Source organism: Entamoeba nuttalli (assembly GCF_000257125.1).
Source record: "Entamoeba nuttalli P19 unplaced genomic scaffold asmbl_5101, whole genome shotgun sequence".
NCBI lineage: Eukaryota > Evosea > Mastigamoebida > Endamoebidae > Entamoeba > Entamoeba nuttalli.
In genome coordinates this window covers 25,476-42,723 of record NW_008577237.1, presented here as the reverse complement: position 1 = coordinate 42,723, position 17,248 = coordinate 25,476, and the positions used below count along the sequence as shown (strand labels likewise).

At 26.0% G+C, this 17,248-nt stretch overlaps 5 protein-coding genes across 5 annotated transcripts; 3 read left to right on the top strand and 2 right to left on the bottom strand.

Moving 5' to 3' along the window:
* Positions 1 to 88: 88 nt before the first annotated feature.
* On the bottom strand, positions 89 to 1,096 carry ENU1_119470 (DnaJ family protein; the record flags this gene model as incomplete). Its single annotated transcript, XM_008859786.1, has 1 exon — positions 89 to 1,096. The coding sequence occupies one exon, from the start codon at positions 1,094 to 1,096 to the stop codon at positions 89 to 91; it is 1,008 nt and encodes a 335-aa protein (XP_008858008.1).
* Positions 1,097 to 1,289: 193 nt separating this feature from the next.
* On the top strand, positions 1,290 to 2,075 carry ENU1_119460 (hydrolase, carbon-nitrogen family protein; the record flags this gene model as incomplete). Its single annotated transcript, XM_008859785.1, has 1 exon — positions 1,290 to 2,075. One exon carries the CDS (start codon positions 1,290 to 1,292, stop codon positions 2,073 to 2,075), a length of 786 nt encoding a protein of 261 aa, XP_008858007.1.
* Positions 2,076 to 3,968: 1,893 nt separating this feature from the next.
* On the top strand, positions 3,969 to 4,757 carry ENU1_119450 (hypothetical protein; the record flags this gene model as incomplete). Its single annotated transcript, XM_008859784.1, has 1 exon — positions 3,969 to 4,757. One exon carries the CDS (start codon positions 3,969 to 3,971, stop codon positions 4,755 to 4,757), a length of 789 nt encoding a protein of 262 aa, XP_008858006.1.
* A 130-nt stretch (positions 4,758 to 4,887) lies between these two features.
* On the bottom strand, positions 4,888 to 14,960 carry ENU1_119440 (chorein, putative; the record flags this gene model as incomplete). The annotated part of the gene is made up of 2 exons (XM_008859783.1): positions 14,669 to 14,960; positions 4,888 to 14,598 (listed from the first exon to the last, which is right to left on the bottom strand). Exon 2 carries the CDS (start codon positions 14,551 to 14,553, stop codon positions 4,888 to 4,890), a length of 9,666 nt encoding a protein of 3,221 aa, XP_008858005.1. The 5' UTR covers positions 14,554 to 14,598; positions 14,669 to 14,960.
* Positions 14,961 to 15,281: 321 nt separating this feature from the next.
* Positions 15,282 to 16,751, top strand: ENU1_119430 (transporter, major facilitator family protein; the record flags this gene model as incomplete). Its single annotated transcript, XM_008859782.1, has 1 exon — positions 15,282 to 16,751. One exon carries the CDS (start codon positions 15,282 to 15,284, stop codon positions 16,749 to 16,751), a length of 1,470 nt encoding a protein of 489 aa, XP_008858004.1.
* Between the last annotated feature and the right edge of the window lie 497 nt (positions 16,752 to 17,248).

The following is a 17,248-nucleotide window of genomic DNA, read 5'->3' as shown; positions in this document are numbered from 1 at the left end:
CAATTTCTGTTAAGATAAATTAAAGATAAAAAGATAAACAGAATTAACAATATCAAAAAATTTAATCTATATCATCTCTTCTTCATTATCACTTTTTAGACTTTTTTTTCTCATGTCTCTTTTCTATTTTTTCTTTCTTTTGGCGTGGTTTCTTATCTAAAGAGGCAAAGTATTGTGCAACTAAAGACCCTTGTTGTGCTCCACTTTTTATATCAGCATCAGTAATAAGATCAATACCTTCTTTCCCTTGAGGATATTCATGAATATTATTACATGAGATATCAATTGATTGAATCTTTTTAAGGTCAAAACACAATCTAATTGGTACATTTCTGATTTTGTTAGAGAAAAGATTTAATCTTCTTAGATTCTCTAATTGGAAAATCTCATCTGTAACTTCTGTTATTTCGTTTCTTTCCATTTCAAAAATCTCCAAATTTTTCAACTTAAATACGCATGCAGGAATTTCTGTAAATTTATTGTCACTCAAATTTAATTTTTTAATTTGAGTCAATGTACCAAAACTATCAGGTAAACTTCTTATAGAATTTGTACTGAAATTGATAGAAGTTAATTGTTTCATATGTTCAACACAATCTTCTTTAATAGAACGGATAACAAGTTTTGATAAATCAATTGCAGTAACCCCCTCTTTTTCAGAACGGATTAGCTCATCACGTAATCCACCTTTTCTTACTGTTCTATCATTCACTTCAAAATTAGTGTTTGCTAAAATATGTTCAGCTTCTTGTTCATTAACACTCATCCCCATTGCTTTCATAGCAGATACAATAGCCTCAATTGTTAATTCTCCTTCATCTTTTTCATCAACCTCTTCACATTCTTCATTAATTTCTTTTCTTGACTTAGTTCCAAACTCGTCATATATATATCTTTTAGATGGGTCTTGAAGGACTTTATATGCTTGTTGAACCTGGTGAAATTTTTCAAGAGATTCTTTGTCATCAGGGTGTTTGTCTGGATGATATTTTAGAGACATTTTATAGAATGCTTTCTTTATTTCATTTTCATTTGCAGTCTTAGAAACTCCAAGGATTTCATAATAGTTGATAGCTTTTTGTTTGTTATCTTCCATTTATTTGAGTTAGATGTTCCATTATTTTTTTCTTTAAGGGTTTTCTCAATTTCTCTTTATTTTTCTGGAAAAAATAAAAATGTTTTTTTTTTCATATTTTGATTTGTTAAAATGGAGAATATGTTAATTGAAAGTAATTCCAAATTTAATGGAATTTTTAACCCTACATATTCAATCTGTTGCCAGTTTATTCATGTCAATTGAAGTAACTTTAATTCAAACTGATGTATTTCCTACATTAGAACAAACATTAGATAATATTGAAAAATTAATTAAAGATACTCAAAGTGACTTATATATACTTCCTGAAGTTTTTTCAACTGGTTTTGGAGAACATTTAGAAAAACTAGCACACCCAAATGGAGGTCAAAGTGTTATTGACTGGTTAATTAATCAATGCAAGCAAAAACACTGTGGATTTGCAGCTGGAATATTAATAGAAGAAAATAAAAAATATTATAATCAATTAGTTTTAGTTGATGAAAATGGAATTATTGCTAAATATAATAAGACTCATTTATATCGTTTAGGGGGTGAGAGTTTATTAGAAGCAGGACATGAAAAGATAATAGTTAATTTCAGAGGGTTTAGGATGTTATTAACAATTTGTTATGACACTCGTTTTCCTATGTTCGTAAGATATAACTATGATTATGACATCATTATTAATCCAATTAACTATAATTATAGAGTACTCAATGTCGCTGATAAATTTGCTGCTTGTAGGGCAATAGAAAATGGGTGTTGGGTTTTTTGTCCTAATAGAATTGGAAAAGATGGGTTGAACTTAACTTATAAAGGACATTCTTTTGTTTATAATCACTTAGGAATAAAAATTGCAGAGGCTAAAGAATCTAATGAAATTTTAACTGTTCGTTGTAACTTAAAAGAAATTACTGACTATCGAGCAAAAATTCATTTAGGAAATGATTTTGATTCTATCAAAATGAATGTCCCTTATAATACAATCACATTGTAAATCAATTTAATTTATCGTTATCTATAACAAGAAAAAGATTCATTAAATTTATAACTGTTTCTTAGTTTTATTATAATGAAAATAGTTTAAATTGAATTGCACCATTTGTAAAAGAATAGATGGAAATTCGTTTAGTTAAGAATAGAAGATTCTTTTTTGATGAGTTTAAGAAATTTTCACTTTTTATTGGTATTTTTATCATTTAAAATAGTATTATTCTTTTCAACTTAATGAAAATTCAATACCTAATATGTTATAATTAAATTATAATATATTTTGATTTTTCTTATTAGTAGTTCACTCAAACTTCAACATGGATTTTTTTTCAAATTAGTAGAAAACTCAAAACTCAAAAATAACAAATCATAACATCTGAAATGGAACATCATATGACTCTTAATTGTAAACCTTATGTCCCTACATCAAGATTATTGTATGGAGATAAAAAAGATTTAATAAGTCTTTTTCCTAGTCTTAGTGAAATCGAAATAGAACGCTCAAAGAGGAAACTTTGTTTGACAAAAAAACAAGCTGATGTCCAGTTTTGCATAGAAGAACTCGAAATTGTTCATGAAGATTCTATGAGTCCTATTAATTCATCTTCTCCAAGAGTAACACGAGAATTAGAGAATAACTGGATTGAATTAGTAAAATTGTAATTAGTTGTATTTACTGCATTGTAATTCAGCCTTTCATTAATTTGATTATCATTATTCAGAAATTTTATTCTTCGGTTCTTCTTTTCGTTTCATTTTCTTTTTTTAAGATTTGATTAGAATAATTTATGATGATTTTAATACATTCTCAATAAATTTATGAACTCTTTTTATAGAACACTATGATTTATGATAAAAATATTCCAAAACGAACTTTTCTTTTTTATTCTTTAAGGAAAAGACAATCTTATGTTGACGTTAAACTTTATTATTACTTTAATACACGTTGTTAGTTGTTATGAGAGTTATAACTATGAGGATAAATGTTATTATGTGATTTATTACATTTAGCTGTGTTTTAAAGTTCTAGAGTTTATAACAATATACCACATATTCTTAGAAAAACATCCAAAAACATCAGCAAACCATGAAATTAAGGTAATTAAGTTTTCTAAGTCTTTTATATTTCTCGGTCAAAGAAACTAACTTTTAATTCTTTCTTTGTACATTTATTAAAAGTACAATGCAATAAGGAATGACTCAGAAAATTAGGTAGTGGTTATAAACACAAGTATAGAATGAATTATGTACTTTAGTTACTATACACATATGACGTTCGTATTTATTCTGTTTAATTTTAGATAATATAACCTCAGTCTATTTTCAATTAAGATTGTCTAAGTCATAAGATTACTATTGAACGAATTTAAGTTCAATGACTACGTTTATCATTTTAGATTAACTCAACTCTCCAAATTTAGTAGAAAACAATAAAAGTGTTATTTAAGTTACTGACATTTGTTTTATTCGCAATAATATAATTTCAAATAATAAATACGTATTACTCTATTAAAATTTAGCACAGTATGAATAAAAATGTTCATTAGAAATAACATTATATTCTGAGAATACAAATCAACAATAATTTCTTTTTTTTCAGACAATTATTATAAAAAAAACACAATAATGTTGAGAAAAGCGTTTTATATAACAAATAATAATTTTAGTGTTTTTAACTGAAGAGATTTAGAAAGAGAAGAAATAGGAATAATAATCATCATATAATTTTTACCAAACAATTTTTGTGTGATGATCTGAATCAATAAGAAGTAAATAAAATAAATTAATAAAAACCACAAAACACTCAACAATGAATCAGAATAACAAACTTTTTACAAACATCACAAACAACTATAAAACCTAAGGAACTAACCAAAACTAAACACTTATACTGTGTATGAGTAAGTCATCAGAAGGGTCAAAAGAACCTGCAGAGAAAAAAGTAAGTTCAAGGAAAAGTGTTATTGAAAGAAAAAGTTTAAGTATTCTGAATGAAAATAGAAGAGCAGTTGGGTATCTGTCTTTATTAAATAGTATGGGATATACTATTATACTGAAAAGACCAAAGAAAGTAAAAGTAAAATCATTATTACCATTTCTTCATATTCAGAAAATACTTGCACCAAATGGTGAAATAATTTTTTCATTTGAAGATGTAAAGAGTATCGCTTATAAATTAAAAGTTGGTGATGGTAAAACTGACCAAGAACGTAGAATCACTCAATACATAAAAAATGTTGAAGTAAATCAAATGATTGAAACAATAATACACTCTAACCTTGTTTTTAATTGTGAAGAAGGGGCAGTAAAGCCTTGTTCAATTAATTCAGAAATACCTTCCCAACGAAGACTAGAATCTTGTGTTATTTTTGATGGGACAGATTATAGATTTTTAGGTTTCAAAGAAGAACAAACAGTACTTTATCTTGACTCACTTCATAAAAAATTATTTGAACAAGCATCATCAAATGACTTTGATGTTCTTCCTTACACTCTAACTCTTAGACCAACAATGCAATTAATGAAAACTGTTATTTCGCAAACTACATCAAATAAAGATCTTGAAAAGATTTCAAGAACAATAGATCAATCTCTCCAAAATCCTTCTCATTCAAAATGGTTTAGTTTATACAATGATCCAACTGAGTTTATAGACCCAAATCTAAGTGAAACTACAGACAATTAAAGAATAAATGTACAAGAACTAATTTTATCAAATTAATTCCTTTTTGATTTTAAATCTGTTTATTTGTTTATAAATTTTAAATCAATAACTTTTAAATAAAAAATTTATTAATTATCATTAATAATCCAATTTAAAAAATTCCAAACTTCTTTTTATCATCTGAAGAATGTCCAACTACATTTTTGATTCCTTTAAACAATGAACGTTTCTTCTTCTTTTCTTCTTCTGTAGATGATTGAGACCCATAACTTATTGATTCACTTGATGAAGATGTTGAACCAATTAAAGAAGTTCCATCAGTATTAACAATATTATCATTAGATGAACCATCTTGGGTGTCTACTTTATCTTGGTGAGTTGAAGTTCTTTTTTCTTGTTTTAGTTGTTTTTTAATTGCTTTTTCTTCTGCTTTCATTTGTTTTTTAGCCTCTTTAATTTCTTGTTTCTCAGATTTTCTTTGTTCTTTATTTTTCAAAATAAAATGTGGTACTTGTAACAGTTCTTCTTGTACATCATCTTCAACAAAATCAGAGGAAGGGTGTTGCATGCATTTTATTGAAATATTACCAGTAACAGACGAATCACTATCTATTGAATTGATTATTGAACTACTGTCAGTAGTCTGAGAAGGTGTTTTCGTAATAGTGCTATCAGATATGGTTTCAGTTTGACTTTCTAATAAGTTTGAATTATTTGACTTATCTTCTATTTTTTGTGTTTGGGTTATAGGTAGTCTTGGTTGTTCATTAACGGAAGTTTTTGGGACATTTTTGACAAGCCCTTTAATCTTTGTTTGTAACATAAGACAAGATGTTGGTTTTTCATAATGAATAAATACTGTTTGTTCATTATTAAGTTTTAAATTAATTCCATTGATTCCTGTTGAAATGTCTTTAATATATCTTAATTCAATTTCATCAATAAAGTGTAAATGGAAATAATCCATAATAATGACCCTCTTATTTGTTAATGCTATAATTTTATTATCTTCAGTTTCTATGAGGTCAATATAATTTTCATTATTATTAATACAAATCTTTTTAATACATTCTTCATGAGTTTTTCCTTCAACAGTCTCACCTTCTTTAGTATTAATAGTATAACTTCTCATTCCTTTTTTGGTACAATAAATAATAGGATCTCTTTTTCTTTCTTCAGCTTCATCTCCATTAATTGTTTCTGCAATACCTTGTGTTGTACTTGACACTAAGTCTACAGCTCCTGTTAATGGCTTTGCAACTAATCCAACTAATCCTTTTCCAATTCCCTTTCCTAGTCCAACAATTCCTTCTTTTTTGGTATCTCTGACTGGATCCATGACAACTCCAGAAACACCTTGTATAACTCCATTACCAAGACTGCTTAGTCCATTGGTTAATCCTCCAATGAACCCTTTTTCTTTTTTATTCATTTTTCTTTGTCTTTCTTTCATATATTGTTCATCCATTGTTAAATTAGCAACTCCAGATGCTAAAGAACCTGATATCTTACTTGCACTATTTAAAATACCAGCTCCCGTATTTGTTATTAATGTTTTTGATCCTCTTCCAATTCCATAAGCAAACTCAGTTGGTGAAACGGTTAGTCCTTGAATAGGTTCATAGAAAAAGGCTTTAACTCCACTTCCAACATTTGAAACTAATCCTACTGGATTACCTAAGAAATCAACAGATCCAAGAAGAAGATATAAATTCTTTATAACTTGGAATGAGACATGGTTAATAATCATTGACACAAACCTGTCAGTCTTTTCATAACAGTTTGATACAAAAAAGTTATTTATTGGTAATGGTGAATGGTCTAGATTACCTAACATACTTCCAAATGTCTTGATAATTGTAGTAATACCATTTGATGGCAATACGTCCAATCCACTTCCTAATTTAAATGTGATGACAAATTTCATTGGTTGTAATTGGAAGTCTTTGAAATATAAATAAGTTGGTGGAGATACAGGTGGAATTTCTATTTTATATGGTTGATATAGAACTTTAGATGGTGGAAGAGCTTGTTCTAATGGTAATGAAGAAATATAATTTAATAAATCAAACGCAGAAGCACCATCTATCATGACATCAAGTTGTTGAAGTAAAAGAGTGAAATATTCAAATTCAATTGTGGATAAGTCAGTGACATTTCTTTTAATCATTGTTATATGGAGAGCTTGTTTTTGATGTTTTGAATCCTTTTCTTTATGAGTTAGTAATAAAACTGGATAAGGTGATCCAAGAGTCATGTTATCAATTTGAATATCATTTAAGTTTAATACAACTTTTATTTGATCTGAAGTGAGTAATGTATTAACACAAAGTTTATCCAATGTAACACACAACATATCGTCTGGCCAATCATTTGATAGATTTATAACTGTTTTATCAAGAGTAATATTTGCAATAATGTTCATATTTTGTTTTGTTAATTTATTATTCATTTCTTTCTTGTTACTTAATAACAAAGTTCTTGTTCCATTTCTAACAATAACTTTTACAGTAACACCATCTATAGATCGATAACATTTGTTAATTTTATTTAAGTCAACAGTTATACACTCTTTTTCTTTAACGCATATACTAACCTTAGGTTCTTTTAACGGATTAGGTAAATAATAATCAATAGTTTTATTCTCATCAACAATTTCTTTAATTCCATCTTGTATAACAGTAAATTGAGTATTAGTGTTATTAATAATTTTAAATGGAGACGCTCCTTCTTTTCTTTCATATATTGAAATGTATGTAGCATTTTTAAAATTTTTAACAGATATATCATATCCTTGTCCTCCTATTTTACATGGATATTCAGCAACTTCATCTAATGGGAACGCAATACTAACTCCTTCATTAACTTCAATTTTGAATTTTCTTTCACCTTCTCCAATAATAAGGTCTTTGCAACATTTTGAAATTCTTTCATTTTCGTTTTCAATACCATTATCACTTTCAATAATATTATCAACTCCACCAGCATTAACTTTAATCTTATTTTTTGTAGTATTACAGAAAATATAATTATTAAACAATTTAATAAATCGAGTTCTTGCAAATCCTTGTTTACCTAACTCAATTTCATATCGGATTGATTTTATACTTCCATTACTTTGTTTACAATCAACAACTTTCTTAAATCCAACTTCAGTACATGAACAAGGATCTCCATAATTGCAGTCATTTGGTTTAATATGAATTTTATTTGAACTAGGTTCTAAATTAATTAAACACATAACAAATGGTTTTCCATTACATGCAATACCGTCTGATGGAAGTCCAACAATTTCTTTCTTTCCAGTCATTTCATTAGATGCCAAAAACAGTGGTTGATTAGAATAGTTAAACATGAAACTAGAAGCATAAAACACAATATGAGCATGTTTATACATTATTGTTTGTTCTACCATTAAATATCCTTTTCTTTTGGATGTGTCATGCACTTCAACATATGAAGTACCACTCTTTAATTCATATTTTCCTTGAACAACAGAATTAGATGACTCAAATGTCTTAAACATTACTGAAATAATTTGACGTTTATTGAGATATAACTCAATATTGGCATTGGATGGAATAGATAGAAGTTCTCCATTAATTCCAATATTCATTTCATATGGAAGTTTATTTTCTATAGTATACGTTGGCATAATTTCGATTCTAAGCTCTTGATCTCTTGGACTTTCAAATCTATTCTTTAACTGTATATTAACTAATACTGTTTTACTTGGAGAGTATTGATTTAATTCTACTTTCTTAGTAAATTGTTTTGCAATCAACTCGTCAATACTTCCTATTTTAATGCCATTTTGTTCATTACTTCCATCTTTCATATATAAATCTCCTCTACTAAAACGAATGGGTAATGATCGTTCACTATGTTTTGAAACTGATATTAATTGATTCTTACTATAAAAATCAAAGTCCATATCAGTTTTGTTACTAATAATTACATCCCCATGGATATAAACTAATTTTGTTCCATCACTGCGAGTAATAACTTCTGAAACAATTGGACAAATATTTTCTTTATTATCTTCTGAATTAAAATGGAACATTTTAGGTGCTTTAGATACAATAACATCAGTTTCTAATAAATAGTTATTAAATACAATATTTCGTTGGAATGCTTTAGTAATAAGATTTCTTCCAGTTGAATCTTCATGTGAAATATTATTTTCTTTTTCAAAGTCAAATAATAACGGTAGAGTTTTATCTTTCTCTAAAACAATAGTATCTTTTTCTTCTTGATTTGTAAGAAGAAGTTCTTCTCCAGTTTCATTAAGATATGAAACATAGGCAATTGATGAAGTTTCTTGTTGAGAATGTTTTTGTAAAATTCCTACAGTTTCGAGTATTGATGTTAAGGTTCCATGACTTATATTTAATTGAATATCTCCAATAGAAATATCAGTAAATATATTTTGACTAATAAAAACAGGACTAATAGAAACTTTAGTTTCAATTGGAAATTCTTTTATTAATGGTTCATATTTCATTTGAAGATGGTTAAACATATCAACTTGAATCGAAGACATTAAAGACCCAATAATGTTATCATCTTCAACAAAAGCACTTGCTGTAAGTAAATTAACTTTAGTAAGTAAGAGTGGCAATGTTCTTCCTTGTAAATCATTAACAAGACATACTTCTATTGGTTGAATAGAAATATCCGCTGATATTTTCTTTTTCATAGAAGGAACAATTTGGTAATATTGACTAACAGTATCTTCATCTTCATCACTTTCTTCTTTAGTATGAATTGGTTGTTGAGTTATTAAGATAGATTTATTTAAATTATCAACAAAAGAAAGAATAGTTTGAATATCATTGAAACTAATGAATATTTTCATACCATTTAATGTATTTATATGAGTAACAATACACATTTCATCATTTTCCTCATTCCATAACTTGATAAGTAAGTTCATTTTTAATGTATTTGAAATAATTTCATTATTTCTTTCTTTATGAATAAGATTTTTAACAATTCCTCGATGAAGGTCAATATCATTTAAATTGATATTCGCACTAAGTACTGGTCTCTTTCCTTGTTTCATTTTTATATCACTTACTAATGAAATACCCGCTTTGATGTAAGAACTTTTTTCTTCATAAGGATCGACAATAAGAACTATATTAATTCCTTTAATTTCTCCATGGACAAATAAATTGTATTGAGTTTGAGAAATATATTCAGGAACATTTAATTGATTGTCTCCTTCAAAATTTGATTGTTTTAAAGTACTAAAATATTCTTCAACTGAAGGATTAATAATGAATTTTCTTTCTCCATTTTCAAAAATATTTTCTTCTCTTACATCAGACCGAAGAATTAATTTGAGATTATATAACTCATGCATTAACATTACTACAATATCATTAGGAAATTGTAATTTTTCACTGACAAATTTTACTAATTCGTTTCCTTGTATTTGTTTTAACTTAAGTTCTTTTAATTTATTATTAACTACAATTTCTTGTTTAACATCAGTAAAATTGGCTTGTTTATAAATCAATTCAACTAATTTAATAATTGTCAAATTGTTAATATGATCTTCTGTTTTTTCATTATTTGTTTTAGTTTTTAATTTGTCTATTAAACCTTTCTTTTCTTTAAATACTAGCTTAGCCATTCTTTCATCAAATTCGACTTTTTGAAGAAGATTAATTGTTGTTGCTTCAAGGAGTGTATCTACTGGAATATAATTATCATTTTGAATTTTTATTTGTTCATTGTTTGTCTCATCTTTTGGTAAAAGTTCAATTATTGAATTTATATATGCTAATGTATCTCCAATAAACTCAGGATAAAGACACAACGTTAAATGGTCAAGAGTAAAATGATCAATAGAAATGTAATTTTCTTTGAGACACATTTTGAATTTAAGCTCTAATAAATTAGTGTTATCAATTGTTCCAAATACTCTATTAACAAGTAATGGTTTTGGGGTTGTTCTAAGATCATCAATAATAACATTTCCAAGAATCGTATTAATATCAAAAAATTCATTAATTGACTGCTTTATATTGGTATTAAGATTGTTAATACCTAACAACATTAATTTATCATTTTCTGAATCTCCATACTCTTTTCGTAATAATAAACTTATTGTACTTAATTTAATATCAATAATCATCTTTAATTTCTGTTGTGGTAATGGAGGCCATTCTTTATATTGCTTATTTTTAATTTCTATTTCATCCATAGTTTCTTTCTTGCTTGATAATTGTTTTGTTGTTTGGTTCTCTGAAGTCGATTTAATATTTTCTTGTATGAAATTAACAAAGTCGAATATTGTTTTTAATTGGTTATAACTTATTGATGTTTCAATGTTACTTATTGAACAATTAATATTAACTGGAAGAAATTCTTTCATTTCATCAGTGAAAAAATCAGGGAATTTTGGTGTAAGTATATTAGTTATAACACACACATTTTTAACTATATAAGCTTTATGATTATCAATAAAAGTAGTTAATGTGATAGAATTAATTTCAATATTCATATTTTCAATATTTGGAGTATAATATTCTTCATTATATTGAATATTTTCACCGTTAATAACATTACTTTTTATATACAAATTACCAAGGTTTAATTCAATACAATTTATTGGATGATCTTTTATTGGAATCTTAATTGAAGGTCCTGCAATTTCACATTGAATTTTCATTGTTTGAGGTTTTAATTGTCTCCAATTTTTATTTTTTAATGAAACAATACCTTGACTATAAGTATTGTTTAGATTTTGTTGTTGAATATATTCATTTTGAAGTTCTTCCATGCTCGGGACGTATTCTTGACTCTGTTGAATTGCTTTTATAAATGTTTCATTTTTAAAAGGAGCATATAACTCTTTAATTAAAGACATTCCAAAAATAATATTAATTCTATTAATATTCGCTCCGATTGTTATCTTTTTCATTGCATTATTTACTTTAATCTTAGCAAGAAGTAATGGTTGTTCTTGTGTATATTTTAATAAATATTTATTTTCTATTTGTTCAGTAATCATATTAACAATAACTATATTTTGTACTTTACTTCTAATACTCATTCCCCAATTAAACATATCAATTCCTGTTGTAATTTCTTCTACCTCAGCTTTCATAACTTCTTTAACTTCATTTAATACAATAATACCACATCTTCTAATAGAAAGATTAATTATCATCTTTTTATTCATATTTAATGTATCTCTCTTTTGTAATTTTTCTATGAGACTAGAAGTTTTGTTGTCATGATTTTTATTTAATTTATATTCTTCAGCAATTTCTATCATTTCATCTTCTTTCTCATCTTCTTTTATTCTTTGATTAATTTCTTGACTATCTTTTATATTCTTCTGTGTTTTTTCATTTGTTGATGGTGGTACAAGACTAAGTGCCACAAGAGTTAATTGTCCCAATGTCTCTGGTCTAATTGCAATATGAAAATCTTCAATATGAACTTGAATGTCCATATCAACTCCATTATAATTAATAGCTTCTTTTTGTTTAATATTAACACTTGCATTTATAAATTGATTAGTATTATAATATTCACTCGAAATAATAAATGATTTTCCATCATTAACAATACAGTCATCAACTTTAATTCTTCCAATTTGAGATTGAATATCCATTTCAAATGAACTTTGATTAATACAACATTGAATATCACCAACACTCAACTTAAAAATATTCTTTGTTTCATCTTCTTTTTGTTTTAATTCAATTTCTGCACTTTGAATTCCAAGTTCAATTAACATTAATTTAGACTGATCAATTTTAACTCTCATAGCTTTAAAATCTTCTTCTTTACTTTTTTCAAGTATTTTTAAATATTCTTCCATTTCATTATCAGTTTCAGTAATTTCATTTTGTTCTATTTTATTTGATGATAATTTCTCCCATCCTTTACTCCAAATAGGAACAAATTCCATTAAATATTGATACCTTTGAACACTAAATTCTATTCCTATAAGATTAACCATTGTAGTTAATTTTATCTGAGGAAGTTCTTTAGTTTTATTTACACAATTACCAAATTGAATAAAAACAGATATTGGTTTTATTAAATAAGTTTGATGTTCAATTGGAAGATTTTCCTTTGAACAAACTACTTGATTTGATACAGAAACGTCTTTAATGTTAATGTCAAATACATCATACTTTTCTTCAGATTTTGATTGTATATTGATTTTTCCCAAATCAATAAGAACTGATTTTGTTTTTTCTTCATCTCCATTAAGTAATATTGCAATTTTAGGTGCAATCACATTTGCAGAAATATCTAATATCTGACGTTTTATAACTTGAGAAGTATTATCATTTAATTTTATACCTTTAGTTGTCTCTTGGACTTTATTCCATGTATCAGCAAATTTATCAGCTGCAAATTGTTTTGCTTTAGCTAAAGATGATGGATTAGGAAGTATTGCAAAATGGGCAATATTCATAATAAATTCTTTAGTAAGAATAATATCAATTGGTTGAACATTTGCACTTACTCTTAAATCGACTTTCTTGTCAAGTGGCTGAACGTCAACAATAGTATGAATTAATGGGGTTTCAGTTACTTTATTAAGTACTTTATTCCAAGCTCGTTGAATTGAATTATCACAGATATGTAATCCAAGAACATCAGCACATAACAATAATCCTTGAGGACGAATAATAGCTTTTGCAGAAATATCATTTATAGAAATATTAATTATTTCTTTTGAATCTTCAGTCAAAATAATTTGAAGTTTTTTTAGCCAAATTCCAAATTTCATTTTTTCATATTCTGCTGGCTCTCCATGAAGTCCATTTGGATCAACAGTAAATTCACTAATACTATTTAAAGTTTTAGTATCAAAAGAAGGTTCTTGTTTAATAAAAAAACTTAAGAAATATTCTTTCATTCTTTCTATAAAAGATTTCTTTTTATTATATTCAGGATGTTCTTTAAGAAAAGTATTTAACTCTAAACGAGCATGTTCTCTGTTGTGTAATATTTCTTCTAATTCCATAGTATTTTCTAACTGTTCCATTTCTTTAATTTCATTTTTTGTTATTATTGGTAAAAATGTATATCCTAATGATTTTTTATATAATTCCATATAATGTTCATTATCTTTACCATTCCAATGAGGTTGATTCTTTTTTCTAACATCTTCAAGAATAACATTAAATGCATATTTCCACCATTTCTTTGGTTCTTTTTTAACTTGAGAATTTTGAGGTCTATACTTAAGATATTTAGTTGACATTCCATATTCAAAAAACATATCTAATAATGATATAAGTTCAATATATTGTGTTTTATCTAATGAAATTTTCATATCAGTAATGTTTACTTGACCAAGTACTTTAGAATATTCAATTTTAAATCCTTTTGAAATATTAATTGCCGCAATAACTTCAAAAGATGTTGGAGAAATAAGAAGATGTTCTTTATAACCATTTTGTTTATTAAAAGGTGTAATGATTAAAGACCTCATTAAAAGAATAAAATGTAAAGTATCGTATTGACTAAAGTTAATAATACTTAATTGTGGAACTACATAAACACTAAAGTTATTTAATGAAACAGATTTATATTTGAATATTGGTACTCCTTTAATAATAGGGTTTTTAATTGAATTAACTAAAACTGATTCAATACAAAATCCAATTGTTAATGCTTTTTCTTGATTATTTGGTCTAATAAATTGAAAATGAATATTTTCAATCGTGATTTTAATATTTTCAATAACTTTTCCAATAAGTTGAGTTACAAATCCATCACTTTGATTCTTTGTTTCTTCAAATGCTTTTTGAATTTCATATTCAACAATTTTCATTTTTTTTTCATTTTCTTTATCAGCTTTTGCTTTTTCTTCATTATACTAATTTTGTTATTATTTTTTTCTTTTTAATTTTTTTGTTATTGTTGAACTAAAAATAGATTTAACAAACTGTAAAGATCTTTTGTGGTTCTACTAGACCAACAATATCACTAAGTACTACTTCTATTGGTTTGTTTAATAAATCAGACCATGGAATTATTACTTTTAAATTTCCTAATACACCTCTAGTAATAGAAACAGGAAGATTAAGAAAATCTAACGCTGATTTTTTAAGTTCTAAATTATTTAATTCAATTTGTCCATTTATAATTCCAAGTTTCAATTGGTCAGAAGTTAGTCCTTCAATAAAATTACCTAATGTAGTTGATAGGACTTGACTAACAACTCCTTCAAACACTAAATCATAAATATTTAATTCTTTTATCAATTCTTTAAAGTCTCAAACTTTCTTGATTAATTATTTACAGTTCTTTGTTTTTTTGAAGTAAAAAATTAACTTCTATTTTCTTTGTTTTCAAATTTGTTTTGGTTAATAACATTTTTTGTTTCGTTTTTATAAATTAGAAAATAGTTATATATAGCATTTTTAAATAAAATAAAATAATCAATATAAAAATAGAAAATAGTTTCTATAGAACAAAATAGAATTAATCTACAAACTTCCAATTCAATCTAATCTTTTTTTCTAAAAATGAACTTCAAATATTTTGTGAAGCATTAATATGCATAAATACATTAAATATCTATTAATTCCTTTTGACAATTTACCAAGACATTTACTTGTTGCATTTTTATATGATACTTCTTGTTTTTTTTATTGGATTGTTGTTCCATTATTATTTAATGAACAAGGGGCAACTTCAGTTCAACTTGCTTTATTACAAACAATTTGTTTTGTTATTTATGCAGTTCTTGCACCATTTGGTGGAAAATTAGCAGATAGAATAAGTCCATTTATAGTAGTTAGAATGTCAATGGTATTTCTAACAATAGGAGAAGCTATCGTTGCTATATGGCCATCAAGTAAAATAGCAATTTATTTTTCTGCAGCATTTTGGGCACTTTCAGCATTTACATTTTGGCCTGCTGCTGTAGGGACTGTTGGTAAAGAGGCTGGTATTGGACATGAAGCTAGAAATTCAGGATTATTTGCTGTGTGTTGGTCATTTGGTAAAGCTATTGGATATGCAGCTGGAGGAACACTTAAAAGTTCATTAGGTTCAAGTACATCATTATATATTTCAATTGGAATTAATATACTTATTGCAATTATATATCCTTATCGACATGTTAAATGGTTACGAGATAAAATTAAAAAAGAAAAAGAAGAATTAAAAGGTAATAAAGAAGATCCACTATCAAAAGAAACAGTTATAACAAATGAAAACAATAATAAAGATGATGTTGAAATTCCAATTGATGTTGCTAAAGTAATTGGAATAGAAAATACACCAAATAAATCAATTAAAGTAAAATGGACTGAACAACAACTAAAAAATAAAACATATACTTTTTTGGGGTATTTAATGCAATTAGGTATTTTTGGGACATCTGCAGTTGTTACAAACCAATACATTAAAATTGCTGATGAAAAATCAATTGGTATTCCATTGAAAGGTAGTCCTGAAGATAATTTTGTATCAATTAATTTTTGTATTATGTACATAGCTCAAACACTTACATTTGTTGCTATGAGTATTACTGATAAATGGACGTATAAAAGAACACTGTTTTTAATTGCAATGGCAGTATTTACATTATTCTTAATATTATTAACAGTTGTATTTAATCCATATGTCATTTTCATGACTTCATTTTTTGCTGGGATTGCTGCTGGTTTTAGTTATCAAACATCAACTTATTATTCTTTAAGAGCAAGTGAAAAATCAAAAGGTTTATTTGTAGGTATTAGTGAAAGTGTAGCTGCATTATCTAATGGGTTATTACCATTATTTGCTGCTTTATTGTCTCAAGCATTTAATGTGTTTGCAACTATTTATTTCTGTATTGCAATTATGATTGTTGTAATGATCCTCTTTGAAATTCTGTATCATACATTAACTTATATCAATAAAAAAAGACAGGCAAAAAGAGTTAGCATTTCTAGTGATCCTCATGTCAATGAAAGTAATTCTGCAATCTCAAAAGAAAATAAGGAATATAAAAATTCTTCAATAAATGAAACAAACTAAGAATGAAAAAGAACAAACTAAATTATTTTTAAGAAAACACCTAACAGTTGATTTATTTTTTAGTATCTAAAAAATTTAATTAGCTTCACTCATTAAATTTTTTAATATTAATTCTGAAATTCATATGAAATAAATCACAGAAAGTTGTAATAAAAAAACGTATGGTATCATAAGAAAAAATTATATAAAAAACAATATTAATGATAGAAAAATAATTATTGAAAGTAACAAATTATCAAACATTAGTCATCATTTTAAGTATTATTTATTCAAATATTCATATAAATTAATTTAATATTAATTTTAATAAATAAAAAGTAGTTAATTACGTGTTAATAAAATGAAATTTCACTAATTTTTTTTGCTAAGTGAAGATTAATCCCATCTCTTTGCTTTTTTTTAAAAAGAAGAAACTTTATGTTTAACCCATCATTTAGGTTTTTGTAGAAGTATGAGAAAAGTACTTCTTTACTTTATTTATTTCTATTAAAATCTTC